This window comes from Lycium barbarum, chromosome 8 (genome assembly GCF_019175385.1).
Source record: "Lycium barbarum isolate Lr01 chromosome 8, ASM1917538v2, whole genome shotgun sequence".
Classification (NCBI taxonomy): Eukaryota; Viridiplantae; Streptophyta; class Magnoliopsida; order Solanales; family Solanaceae; genus Lycium; species Lycium barbarum.
In genome coordinates this window covers 94,877,412-94,890,779 of record NC_083344.1, presented here as the reverse complement: position 1 = coordinate 94,890,779, position 13,368 = coordinate 94,877,412, and the positions used below count along the sequence as shown (strand labels likewise).

At 34.7% G+C, this 13,368-nt stretch overlaps 1 protein-coding gene across 1 annotated transcript; it reads right to left on the bottom strand.

Moving 5' to 3' along the window:
• Positions 1-7,896: 7,896 nt before the first annotated feature.
• On the bottom strand, positions 7,897-12,875 carry LOC132606333 (NAC domain-containing protein 54-like). The gene is made up of 6 exons (XM_060319790.1): positions 12,441-12,875; positions 11,309-11,586; positions 10,411-10,734; positions 9,218-9,661; positions 9,045-9,123; positions 7,897-8,675 (listed from the first exon to the last, which is right to left on the bottom strand). The coding sequence occupies exons 1-6, from the start codon at positions 12,595-12,597 to the stop codon at positions 8,236-8,238; spliced, it is 1,722 nt and encodes a 573-aa protein (XP_060175773.1). The 5' UTR covers positions 12,598-12,875; the 3' UTR covers positions 7,897-8,235.
• Between the last annotated feature and the right edge of the window lie 493 nt (positions 12,876-13,368).

Here is a 13,368-nt window from a genome sequence, read left to right as displayed (position 1 = left end):
AGAATCACAAGTACTTTTGGGGTATTAGAGACTCTTCTTGGTCATGAAGAATGAACGGATCTTAGCTACTCACACAGAGAGCAATTTTCTTAGTCTCTCCGTCCCAATTTATGCGGCATCATTTGACTTGGCACGAAGTTTAAAAAAAAAAGAAGACTTTAAATTTTTTTGGTCTAAAACAAGTCTTAGATATTTGTGTGACGGTAAATTATCTTATAAAGTTAAATTGTTTCTAAATATAGAAAAATGACATTCTTTTTGGGACAGACTAAAAAGGAAAGTGTGTCACATAAATGGGAAAGAGAGAGTACTATTTACGAATGTAGAGACGATTGCACTTGGCTTCACAAAAACTCTTTGATATTACTCTAATTGCAAATAACATTTTAGAAATGATAGGGTCGAATTTCTTTAATTTTGGTCAATTATAGAAGACCTATACATTACTATATTGGTGTACATTTTTCATATGAATATTCGTATTTGATTGAATCGAGATTAATTCAAGAGTTGCAACGGACAGAGTACTAAAATGATAGGGTCGAATTTCTTTAATTTTGGTCAATTATAGAAGACCTATGCACTTATATATTGGTGTGCATTTTTCATATGAATATTCGTATTTGATTGAATCGAGATTAATTCAAGAGTTGCAATGGACAGAGTACTAATAAGCGACACTTCATAAAATAAGATGCACATATATACATTGGATTTTCTCTTACAGCTTTAACTTCAAGGGAAGATTTACCTGTTGTCTAGTTTTCTGTTTTTGGTCTAGTTTGTTACACTTACAAGTTTAATTTATGTATCTCATTTTTCGTTATGTATAATCTAAGCTGCTCCGAAATAAGGTACTGAAACTCTCAGTAAATATATATCCACGTTAGAGAGAAAATTTTCCACAAGTCATGATAATTTGGTATCATTTTTTAGTTTATTTTCATTCTTCCTTTTTCTTTATGCCATCTTTTCATATAAAATTGCTAATTTATATAAACCATCTTGATGGCGACCACATACGCAAACTAAAGAGTGACGGACTTACAAGCTTGTGCAAGGAGGATGAGAGACAGGGAGGAACCTTGTTAATCCGTCATTAATACATCGATAATTGTTCGCAGCTAACAGATGTCCGTTGTTAATGCGTCGCGAAATATGATTAGCGATTAATTTGCTGTTTAGCTAAAAAGTTTATCCGTGGCTAATTCATATTTTTTTTTGGTAGTGAAAATAGAAGCTCCAAATATATCTCGCACAGGGTTGGGGCGGGCAAATCGACCAGTTTTGCCTTCAAGCCCATCTCTCATGTGGGCAATGTCAATCTTATTACTAGCTCTTTTGTAAAAAAAATAAAGCTTACCCTTCAGTGGAGGACATTGTTGTATAATATAAGGAGACGAGAGCTAGACCATATCTCTGTATAACATACAACTGGTGATTCAATCACTCCAAAAGGGAAGATATGCCTAATGGATATGGTCCTTCCGGCCTAGCAAAAATTCTATACATTCAACTGACTGATCTAAAGTTAGATTTATGCTACCTAGTCCTAAGACTTGGCATTTGCCATTTATCTAGTTGAAAAGGTCCCCTAGACACATTAGGGAACTGATCAACAGAGTAGAAAATCTTGTTGCGGTTCTGGTCAGCAGTAAAATTGGCCAAAGAATATGTAATCTGATTTCCTTCAATGTAATTGTGAAGGAAAGTAGCATTGCTGTTCTCAAGTCCTAAGATGATTCTGTCAATGATCATCTTTAGCTTGGGATTGTTAGTAGCCCTGGCCTTGAGCATGTTAACAATCACTTGAGGGTCAAGTTCAATTGAGAAATTAGTGTATCCTTAGTACACTATTTTCCACAAAACTTAGCAGCTAAAGCTTCGGCCAACTTGTTACTGTTATACTGTACAACTAGAGAGAAAACCATTTTAAGATGGAAGTAGCCTATTACTAGCTATTTACAAGCTAATAAAAGACAATTTGTTATAAATATCCCAAGTAGTGGATGTCCATTAAGTTATAAATATCCCAAGTAGTGGATGCCCATTAACTATCTTGTGCTCATCTTGGAATTCATACGTGTAAGTTTTATGAGTTTACTTGGTGACTAATCCTTTGTATGTTGCTCCTATAAATAGGAAGCACATATGCAATGTTGAGAGGGCAGAAGTAATATTAATAGAAAGCAATTGATACGCACTGTCTTACCTATTCATCATTTAGTGTCTTACCTATTCATCATTTAGTACCTTTTGTACTTTATAAATTAAGTTAGTATTTATTTTATAATACGTTATCAGCACGAGACTCTGTCATCTCGAGCAAATACTTTACAAGCCTCGAAGGTATTGATTTCTTTGTTTTCCTTTACTAATGGCAAATCTTTCTAGACGTGAATTTGTAGCCTTAGATATATCCGGCAATAGCTATATGTCATGGATTCTTGATGTCGAGATTCACCTTAATGCGATGGGTCTGGAAGACACCATCAAAGATGAAAATAAGGCATCAAACCAAAACCGTGCTAAGGCAATGATATTCTTCCGCCATCATCTTGATGAGAATTTGAAAATGGAATATCTCACGGTTAAAAATCCTCTTACGCTGTGGAATGATCTGAAAGATAGAAATGATCACCTGAAGATGGTCATACTTCCACAAGCACGTTTTGATTGGCTCCATTTAAGGTTCCAAGATTTTAAATCTGTTAAGGCATATAATTCTACAATGTTTAAAATTATTTCTCAACTAAAATTATGTGGTGAAAATATTACTGATGATGATATGCTGGAGAAAACATTCTCCACTTTTCCTGCCTCGAGTATGCTCCTGCAGTAGCAATACCGAGAGATGAAGTTCAAGAAATATTCTGATCTAATCTCACATCTTTTAGTGGCTGAACAACATAATGAATTATTAATGAAAAATCATGAAAGCCGACCCACTGGTACTGCCCCATTCCCTGAAGCGAATGAGGCAAATTTTTGCCATTTTAGGCGTGGAAGAGTCGTGGCCCCAGTCGTGGTCATGGTCGTGGTCGAGGAAGGAATTTTAATCATGATTCTCGTTTTGCACCATATAATACCCTTCACCACCAGCAGTGTAAAAGGAAGGATGAAAAGCATGAATCTGTGCAAAAGAAAAATTCAGAAAATAAATGCTTCCAATGTGGAGGAAAAGGGCACTGGTCACGTACCTGTCGTACGCCAAAGCACCTTGTTGAGCTATATCAAGCCTCCCTCAAAAAGGCAGAAAAGGATGCCGAAGCAAATTTTATTTCTGAAGATAATGTTGAGCCCATGCATCTAGATGTGGCAGATTTCTTTGAAATCCCTGAAGGGAAAATAGATCATCTGATCGGTGATGGATCTGTATTAACTTAGATATTTCATACATGTCGTTTGTATTAGCTAATGTGGTTATGTTTCCATATATAAGTAATAAAGTGTGTGTAATACTTTGTCTAATCAAAATATCTACTTCGATGTTTACTTTGCCTATTCTTTCGTTTTGAAGAATATATGGAAAATCCTCAAATATTATTTGGATCAATGACCAATCATGAAGATATTTGTGTGATTGATAGTGGAACAACGCATGCTATATTCAAAGATGAGAAATACTTTTCTCACTTGCGTAGAAAAAGGGGAAATATTAATAAAATTTCTGGCAATTCGAAATTAATTGAAGGCTCCGGAAGAGCTACTGTATTTTTACCTAAGGGGACAAAACTTGTTATAGAAGATGCATTATTCTCTTCTAGATCCCCAAGAAACTTGTTGAGTTTCAAAGATATCCGCCGTAATGGGTATCACGTCGAGACATTAAATGAAACAAATGATGAATATCTTATCATTACAAAGAATGTCTCCGGCCAGAAATATGTTTTGGAGAAATTACCAACTTTGTCTTCTGGCCTGTACTATGCAGAAATTAGTACAGTGGAAGCACACTCAATCGTAAACCAGAAGTTTAACGATTCAGGAACTTTTGTGCTTTGGCATGACCGAATGGGTCATCATGGATCAATAATGATGAGACGAATTATTGAAAATTCAAAAGGGCATCCACTTAAGAACCTGAAGATTCTTGAAAGTAGTGAATTTTCATGTGTCGCTTGTCATCAGGGCAAATTGATAATCAGGCCATCACTAATGAAAGTTGACATTGAATCCCCTGCTTTTCTAGATCGTATACATGGGGATATATGTGGACCTATTCACCCATCTTGTGGGTCATTCAGATATTTTGTGGTTCTAATAGATGCGTCTTCGAGATGGTCTCATGTGTGCCTCATATCGTCTCGCAACCTGGCGTTTGCGAAATTATTGGCACAAATAATACGCTTAAGGGCACAATTCCCAGATTATCCTATAAAGGCTATACGTCTTGATAATGCTGGAGAATTTTCATCCCAAGCTTTTGATGATTATTGTTTATCAGTTGGGATAAAGGTTGAACATCCTGTAGCACATGTTCATACCCAAAATGGCCTTGCTGAGTCATTTATTAAGCGTGTGCAATTGATAGCAAGACCATTACTTATGAAAACACGGTTTCCTACAACCGTCTGGGGTCATGCTATTTTACATGCAGCATCTCTTATTCGTCTTAGACCGACTCATTATAATAAATACTCCCCGTCACAATTAGTATTTGGTCATGAACCAAATATTTCTCATCTCCGAATCTTTGGCTGTGCTGTATATGTGCCTGTAGCACCACCACAGCGCACCAAGATGGGCCCCCAAAGAAGGTTAAGAATATATGTTGGGTTTGAATCACCCTTCATTATTCGCTATCTTGAGCCATTGACGGGAGATTTATTCACTGCCCGATTTGCAGATTGTCGATTTGATGAAACAAATTTTCCACAATTAGGGGGAGAGAGAAAATAAATCAAAAGATAAATTGCGTGGAGAGTTCCATCACTATCTCATTTTGATCCACGTACCCCTATATGTGAGCAGGAGATCCAGAAGATCATCCACTTACAGAAAATAGCAAATCAAATGCCAGACGGATTTACTGATTTGAAAAGAATAACTAAGTCGCATATCCCTGCAGAGAATGTGCCTATTCGAATTGATGTTCCAAAGGGACAATCTACTAGTGTCATAGCCTCTGAATCTCATCCACGCCTGAAGCGTGGTAGGCCATTGGGCTCCAAGGATAAAAATCCAAGAAAAAGAAATACAAACAATGATCAGAATGACACTATGAAAGGATCTCATGAAGAGATTCAAGATTTGATTAATTCTGATATTCCTGAAGAAATCAGCAAACCCGAGACTCCAATGAGTAAAGAACTATCATTAAGTTTTACTGGTGATGAGGGCAACTTGAATCGTTCGAAAATTATGGTGAATAGTATTTTTGCATATAATGTTGCACTAAATATTATAAAAGGCAGTGAGGATCAGGAACCTCAATCTGTCGAAGAATGTCGACGAAGATATGATTGGCCAAAATGGAAAGAAGCAATTCAATCAGAATTGAATTCACTTGCCAAACGTGAGGTTTTTGGACCTGTAGTCCAAACGCCTAATGGTGTAAAACCAGTTGGTCACAAATGGGTCTTTATACGGAAAAGAAATGAGAGAAATGAAATTGTGCGATACAAAGCACGCCTTGTTGCACAAGGATTCTCTCAAAGACCCGGCATCGACTATGAAGAAACATATTCACCAGTTATGGATGCTATAACATTTCAATACCTCATGGGTTTAGCTGTCTATGAAACTCTTGAAATACATCTTATGGATGTGGTTACAACTTATCTTTATGGTTCACTTGATAATGAAATTTATATGAAAATTCCTGAAGGATATAAAATGCCTGAAGCATTTGGTTTAAAGTCTCGGGAAATGTATTCAATCAGATTACAAAGATCATTATATGGTTTAAAACAATCAGGGCGTATGTGGTATAATCGCCCAAGTGAGTACTTGATAAATGAAGGATATATAAATGATGCCATTTGTCCATGTGTTTTTATTAAGAAAACAAAATCAGGGTTCATTATACTTGCTGTTTATGTTGATGACATAAACCTCATTGGAACTCCAGAAGAGCTCCAAAAGGCGATTGAATATTTGAAGAAAGAATTTGAGATGAAAGATCTCGGAAAGGCAAAACTCTGTCTTGGTCTGCAAATTGAACATTTCGCAAAAGGGATCTTTATCCATCAATCTGCCTATACTGAGAAAGTTTTAAATCGGTTTTACATGGACAATGCGCATCCTTTAAGTACTCCTATGGTTGTTCGCTCACTTGAAGTGAGCAAAGATCCGTTCCGACCTCAGGAAGAAAACGAAGAGCTACTTGGTCCTGAAGTACCATATCTTAGTGCAATAGGTGCGCTTATGTATCTTGCTAATGCTACAAGACTTGACATAGCGTTTTCTTTTAATTTGCTAGCAAGATATAGCTCTTCTCCTACACGGAGACATTGGAACGGGATTAAGCATATATTGCGATATCTGAAAGGAACTAGCGATATGGGTCTGTTTTATGCTAACAATAGTAGTACAGATCTAGTTGGTTATGCAGATGCAGGTTATTTATCTGATCCACATAAAACTCGATCTCAAACGGGCTGTCTGTTTACGTGCGGAGGTACTGCCATATCGTGGCGATCTACAAAGCAGTCTATTGTAGCTACTTCATCAAATCATGCTGAGATAATAGCTATACATGAAGCAAGCAGAGAATGTGTGTGGTTACGATCAGTGATACATTTCATTAGAGAAAGATGTGGCTTGAAATGTGATACCAAAATATCCACAATAATATATGAAGACAATGTTGCATGCATAGCTCAACTAAAAGGGGGCTTTATAAAAGGAGATAGAGCGAAGCACATTTCACCAAAGTTATTCTTCACACATGATCTCCAGAAGAATGATGATATTGATGTACAGCAAATCTGTTCAAGTGACAATCCTGCAGATTTGTTCACCAAATCTTTGCCAACTTCAACTCTTGAGAAGATGATATTCAAGATTGGAATGCGAAGACTCCAACATCTGAATCGTGGTCTTGATCAGGGAGAGTAGAATACGCGCTGCACTCTTTTTCCCTACGCCAAGGTTTTTGTCCCATTGGGTTTTCTTGGCAAGGTTTTTAATGAGGCAGCCCTCAAAGCGTATTACTAGATATGTGTATTTTTTTATTTTTTTTCCTTCATTAGGACTTTTTCCCACGGGGTTTTTTTTTTCCTAATAAGGTTTTAACGAGGTATATCATCTATTAATGGACATCCAAGGGGGAGTGTTATAAATATCCCAAGTAGTGGATGTCCATTAAGTTATAAATATCCCTAGTAGTGGATGCCCATTAACTATCTTGTGCTCATCTTGGAATTCATACGTGTAAGTTTTATGAGTTTACTTGGTGACTAATCCTTTGTATGTTGCTCCTATAAATAGGAAGCACATATGCAATGTTGAGAGGGCAGAAGTAATATTAATAGAAAGCAATTGATACGCACTGTCTTACCTATTCATCATTTAGTGTCTTACCTATTCATCATTTAGTACCTTTTGTACTTTATGAATTAAGTTAGTATTTATTTTATAACACAATTCAATATAAGGAGAAGAATTTTTAGAATTATTTTTCTTTCTAATTAATGAGAGACTTTTGCCTTTCATATAAGACAAGGAAGTAGTTGGGAAAAGTGGTCCACAGGAATTCTTTATTCTTTGCGTATTAAAAAATGTTTAATGCCAATAATTAGAACCGATAATAATTCAAATGTACACCGAACAAAAGATGTCAAGTTCAAAGCGATCTAAACTATTAAGGCATAATAATATTGCCTATCTAACCAAATAACAAAAGAGAATCACGATACGTGATCCTGACGAAAACATTATTGATAGGCTGAATAAAAATAATTCGCTATGATTTAGAATATTGAAAAAGAACAAATACAATCTATATGAAGAGGTTACATCAGTGTCAATTTTCAGGGGGCCTTAAGTTAAGCTTTCCCCTAATAACAATTAATTGTGGTTAGCATTAAAACAAGTTAATCTATAGCAAGCAAAAGCAAAATAAAAAAAAAATGGTACTAAGAAAGAACGGACAATTATATGGTGCAACCAAATGGTGGAAAGAGCTAATACAAGGGTGAAATAAAGCCATTTCCTTTCCACAAATTTTGGATTTATAATCTTGATTTCTTCTTGTCCCTCCACTCTTGGAGCCAATATTGTCTTCTTTGTTTAAGCATTCCCCAAAATACTCCAAAATGTATGCAAAGGTGCAATCATTTCCACCAAAGTGTTCACTGTTCCCCTCCAATTAGGCATGGTGACACTCATAACTACTCCTGATAGAGTTTTCCTTGAAAATGCCATAAGTGTGTCAAGAAAAGTGGCACTTTTTGTTATCTTTCTAATGGGAAAATCATGAACTGTGACTAGGTCTCTATGAATTGTGACTGTTTTTGAAGGTGCCACTTGATGATAGAATGTATTGGCTGCTTGCCTTGTGGCAATAAACATCCCTTGGTTCACTTCAATTTTCTCATAAACTTCAAAGCTTGGAGAATTTGAAAAACCATCTGTGTCTTCATCATCCAAGAAGCTGTCATTACCAAAGCCTAATGAGAAATTGTTTGCTTCTGTTTCATTGAAGTTATTTTGCTGGCCGCTTGCTTCTCCTGTAATTAGTAAATACTGATCAACAAAGAGAGCAAAAATACAAAAGACAAAATAGTACTAGTATAACCTTTGCACATCGACCTTGCAAGAAACTTTTATACTATCCTTATTTAACATGTTATAGCAAGTAACATTCTTTATTTTTCAGGTTACTAATCTCTCTTTTCTTTTACGCTGTATAGAAGTAAAACTCAATAGTCACAAGTAACCAATTAGTAATCTAGAAAATAAGGTATATTACATCTTACAACAAGTTACAATACAATTATAGTATAGTAATTCTTTGCATTGCATATTAGTTAAATATTTTTAAAAAGAGACCTAAAACAAAAGAAGAAGAAATTAACACTTGGCTAATTCAGAAATACCTTGGAGCTGATCTTGTTCCTCTTTATGGGGAGCTGAAATGTTTTCTATTGGAACTGTCTTGTAGTCGTCAAGAAAGGTCTGTCAAGTACAACAAAGCAAATTAAATACTTATCTAAGCATATTGGATTCCAAAAAATAAAATAAAATCAATTTCATAGATTAGTTGCATTACCTTCTCATCCTTTTCTGACATGCCTACCCATCTCAATCTTTCTACCATACTCTCAGATTTAAAATCCTCATCAAAATCACTGACCGCTATGGACCTAATATTCTGATCATCTTCCTTTAATTGTTCCATGAAATTGAAGGAATTACCCAAGTCATGATGGATTTGGTTATTATTAGGAAGAAATGAGAAATCATCACTGGGAACTACATAATTGTAATTTCCAGCCCATGAATCTTGATTTGTAAGGTCATGTGAAGCTTGGGCTACTGATAGGATTTCTTGTACAATGTCCGTTTGATTTGTGGACTGATGATACATGACATCATTTGATTGAGACATCATCCTGGAAGAATCAACATACCCTACTTGGGGAAAATCTTGCACCTCTAGTGGAGGTAATGCAAATCTATGCTGCAACCTTGCACACTCTAATGCTATGTCAACCTTCAAATAAAACAATAATTATAAAATAAAAGGTGTGAAATGAAAACCCAAACACAAATCCAAAAAAGAGAATCAACATTTCTTAGAAAAAAAACCAAAAGTAAGATCTATTTTCTTTTACTTAATATGATGACAGTAGTTTTACCTGCCGTGGCTCGTTATTTGCTTTACTTTTCAAGTTACAAATTTGATTTATAACAGTTAATTACCTTTTAAATGATCTGATAATTATACATTGAAAACGAATAGAAGTTAAACTCACATTTTTATTTCTTGTTTCCTGATTCTTCAAAGTCATTTTTTTACTACTAATTTGCTTGTAGGGTATGTTTGGTACAGAGGGAAAATGTTTTCCACGAGCTTTTTTTTTTTTTTTTGTAAAAAATATTTATTTAGAGAAAATAAAGTGGTATTCTTATATATTTCTTATGTTTGGTAATAAGCAGAAATTATTGTCCCAAAAGCGTTTATATATTATTTAGGCAAACACTACAGATATGGAGGTGTGGCTGGGGTGAGAGTAGGGTGTTGGGGGTGAGGACTGAGGAGGAGACAATTTGTATGAAATACTCTTGTTACTCTTGTAGAACTTGTTTTCCTAGTCTCATAATAAAGAAATCATTTTCCTAAAAGAATATTCTTAAACATATCTTAATCAACCACACATGTAAAATTAAAAATATTTTTCAAAATAGTTTGTCCTTGCCAAACACACGTGTAGATGTATATCTCAATTATAGCAGGATTACCTTAGATGGGTGATACGGCAAACCTCCATTATGACTGGGAAATGACGGATTATTGAAAGTGAAAGCTTCATCTGACAAGTATTGCATCCACTTATCATCACTAGGACCAGCAACATTCATTAATGGAGAACCATGTCCATGGACAAGCATGGATGAGCTTGTTGTAGCTGATGGCATTCCATAATCAGAAGTCTCATAATCTTCACCTCTTCCCTCAGTATATAGCTGATCATTAATGCTAGAAGATCTATCACTTGCATAATGATCTCCGCTTTTTGGTTGATTCAAACTCTTCTTGAATACACGACAAAGTGCATAAGCATCCTGCAATTCTCATGCAACACTAACATTATCAGATGATCTAAACCTTGACATTATATTATACAGAACAATATCTTATACAGTGACATTATAAATAATATCTTCAAGTTACTTATCCCACCTTTTATGAATAGTTATCTATATGTGGTTATCTTTTAGGTGATCTGATACTAATATATTATTATTATCATTATTATTATATAGAAATTAAACAACATATAATATGATTTGAACTTCTATACACATGTTAGTATAATGAAATTTTCATACTTATCAAGCAGCTTAAATTAAAGAAATGGGCTTCAATTGAATCCTCTTAAAAAAAACTATACTGTGTAAATAGGTAAAATCTTCTAGTTATATATAAATTGTTGAATTCCCTTAATATAAGATTAAAAAAATTCTAGTGAAGTAGCAAATGAGATTCAAAAATTACTTTAAATTACAAAATTAAATCATAGGCGGGACATTTTAGAATTTTCTTGTTGGCTCCACAACTGCTATCAAATCACTTAAAAGAAAATTAGAGAGAGCACAACATGTTAAATTACGCTAATTATATAAATTAAATTGGTACCTGCAAGCCATTAGCAACTTCACATTCTCTTTCTTCCAAACGATATTCATGCATAACCCAACCTGTTCGAGTTCCGTGAGGTGCTCTCCCTCTGTAATATACTAGGGTTTTCTTCATTCCAATTGGCCTCATCTGTGAATTTACTTTCCTGTCCTTTCCAGTAGCCTTCCAATATCCAGCTTTTGTTGCACGATTAGTCCTTGTTCCATTAGGGTATTTACGATCACGAGGACTGAAGAAGTACCATTCCATATCTTTACTTGGCAATAGGGACTTATCTGTAACATAATAAATTAACAATAAGTAAAATGAGATCTCCATGATTCTGGAAACATGGTAATCATAAAAAAGGAACTAAACCCTTGTTCTAAAATAAGATGGATTAAAATAAATTATGAAATGAGGGGTTTAAATGGCAAAAAGAGTTGAGAGCTGGAACTTATGATTTCCCTGGAGGACAAATGCAATAATGTTATTTCTTTTTCAGTTTGCCTTTTTGACTTGAGTATCTCATCTCACCCAAGCTGTAAGTACACATCTTTAAGCTTCAATAGGAAATTAAAAGATGTAGGGACCAATTTAATAACTTCCTTTAAAGCAAGAAACATGCATGAATAATGATAGTATTTAAGAAAATTGTATATAAAGCATACGTATGATTTTTGACTACTAAAGTGTGTTCAGAGATCCAGAATCAGAACACATTAGTTTGCATGCGTTGAAACACCAAAGAAATAAAATATTAATTTGTTTTATGAGTCTTTTCATTTTTACATGAAGAGTCTCTATATTCTGTAACAAGGTAAAAAAGGAAATAGTATGATAGCTTGTCTTTTATTTTGTCGTCTTCGTTACTTATATACCTTTCTTGATAATCACTTTGGAATATATCTAGCAAGCAAATGTTTCTTTTTCTTTCTCTAAGCAATTATCCCAAAGCTAGCCACGTTAGAAAATTTAGGCAAATATTTAGTACTATCCTTTTTCCTTTGACACTCGTCTTAATTATGGCACTTGAATTAGAGATGATGATCTGAAGAAACCCATGATTTCTGTTTATTATTAACATTAATTACATATATGTTTTGCTTTTAAAGAGGACAATAACAAGAAAGGAAACCATGAATTATACCTGGTAAATCCCATGGCTCACATTTGTAGAGATCAACTTCAGGAATGACCTCAAGTTCAATTTTCCTTCCATTAATCTTTCTTTTCAAGTAGTAAGCAACAAGTTCTTCATCTGTTGGATGAAACCTAAAACCCGGGGGCAATGAAACAGGTGCCATATAGTATTATAATTCTCCTTTGGAACTTCTGTTGATAATTTTTTCTTCCTGAGAGAGAAGTTCCAAAGAAGAGAGAAAATGATTTGTAGGATTGGGTAAGTGGAGGGGATTTTGATAAGAAGACAAAAAGAGAGGTGAAGTCCAAAAAGCAAATGAAAGTTGCCTCCCCCTCTTGCCTACTTTCCTCTTTAAAATTGTTTTTTTCGCTTTAATAAATCTTTATTCTCAAGCTCTAACTAGTTTCAATCTCCTCTTTGTTTCTCTCTAAAGCACTTTGTCTGCATGCATATAATTCAGTGTATACAATACATACAGAGGACAATATATATAGAGTATTTTTCTCTAGCAAAATTCTATGCTTGGAAGTTGTCCTTTCTTGGAATCTGAGCTTCCTTGTACACGTGGTGAAATCTGATTTGTTACATTACCGACCCTGGCTAATGGGTGGGCATATATGTAAAATAAAAAACAATTGTTTTGTTTACTTGGAGGAGAAGAGGATCTTTGTCCCTCTACAACTACGTTAACGAGAAACTGTCTGTATGGAAACGAATTGGCGGCTTTTCTTAACTGTCAATCTGCCATAAATGTTCCTTTCACATGCTCATTATTTTTCTACTCCCTTCCCTTCAACCAACCGACATTTTCGCAACTAGGCTACTTCTTCTTTTCTTTTTCTTCTCTTAATTATACTTTATGGTATTGTCCAAATTAAATATCCAATGTTTAGTTTTACACAAAATATTACTCCATACATCACAAATAAATGTT

Coding starts and splice junctions, on each gene's coding strand:
- LOC132606333 (XM_060319790.1), bottom strand. CDS start 12,597: ATGGCACCTGTTTCATTGCCCCCGGGTTTTAGGTTTCATCCAACAGAT. Junction 9,662..10,410: donor TGCCGTATCACCCATCTAAG/GTAATCCTGCTA, acceptor TTTTATTTGAAG/GTTGACATAGCATTAGAGTG. Junction 8,676..9,044: donor GGAACAAGATCAGCTCCAAG/GTATTTCTGAAT, acceptor TACTAATTACAG/GAGAAGCAAGCGGCCAGCAA.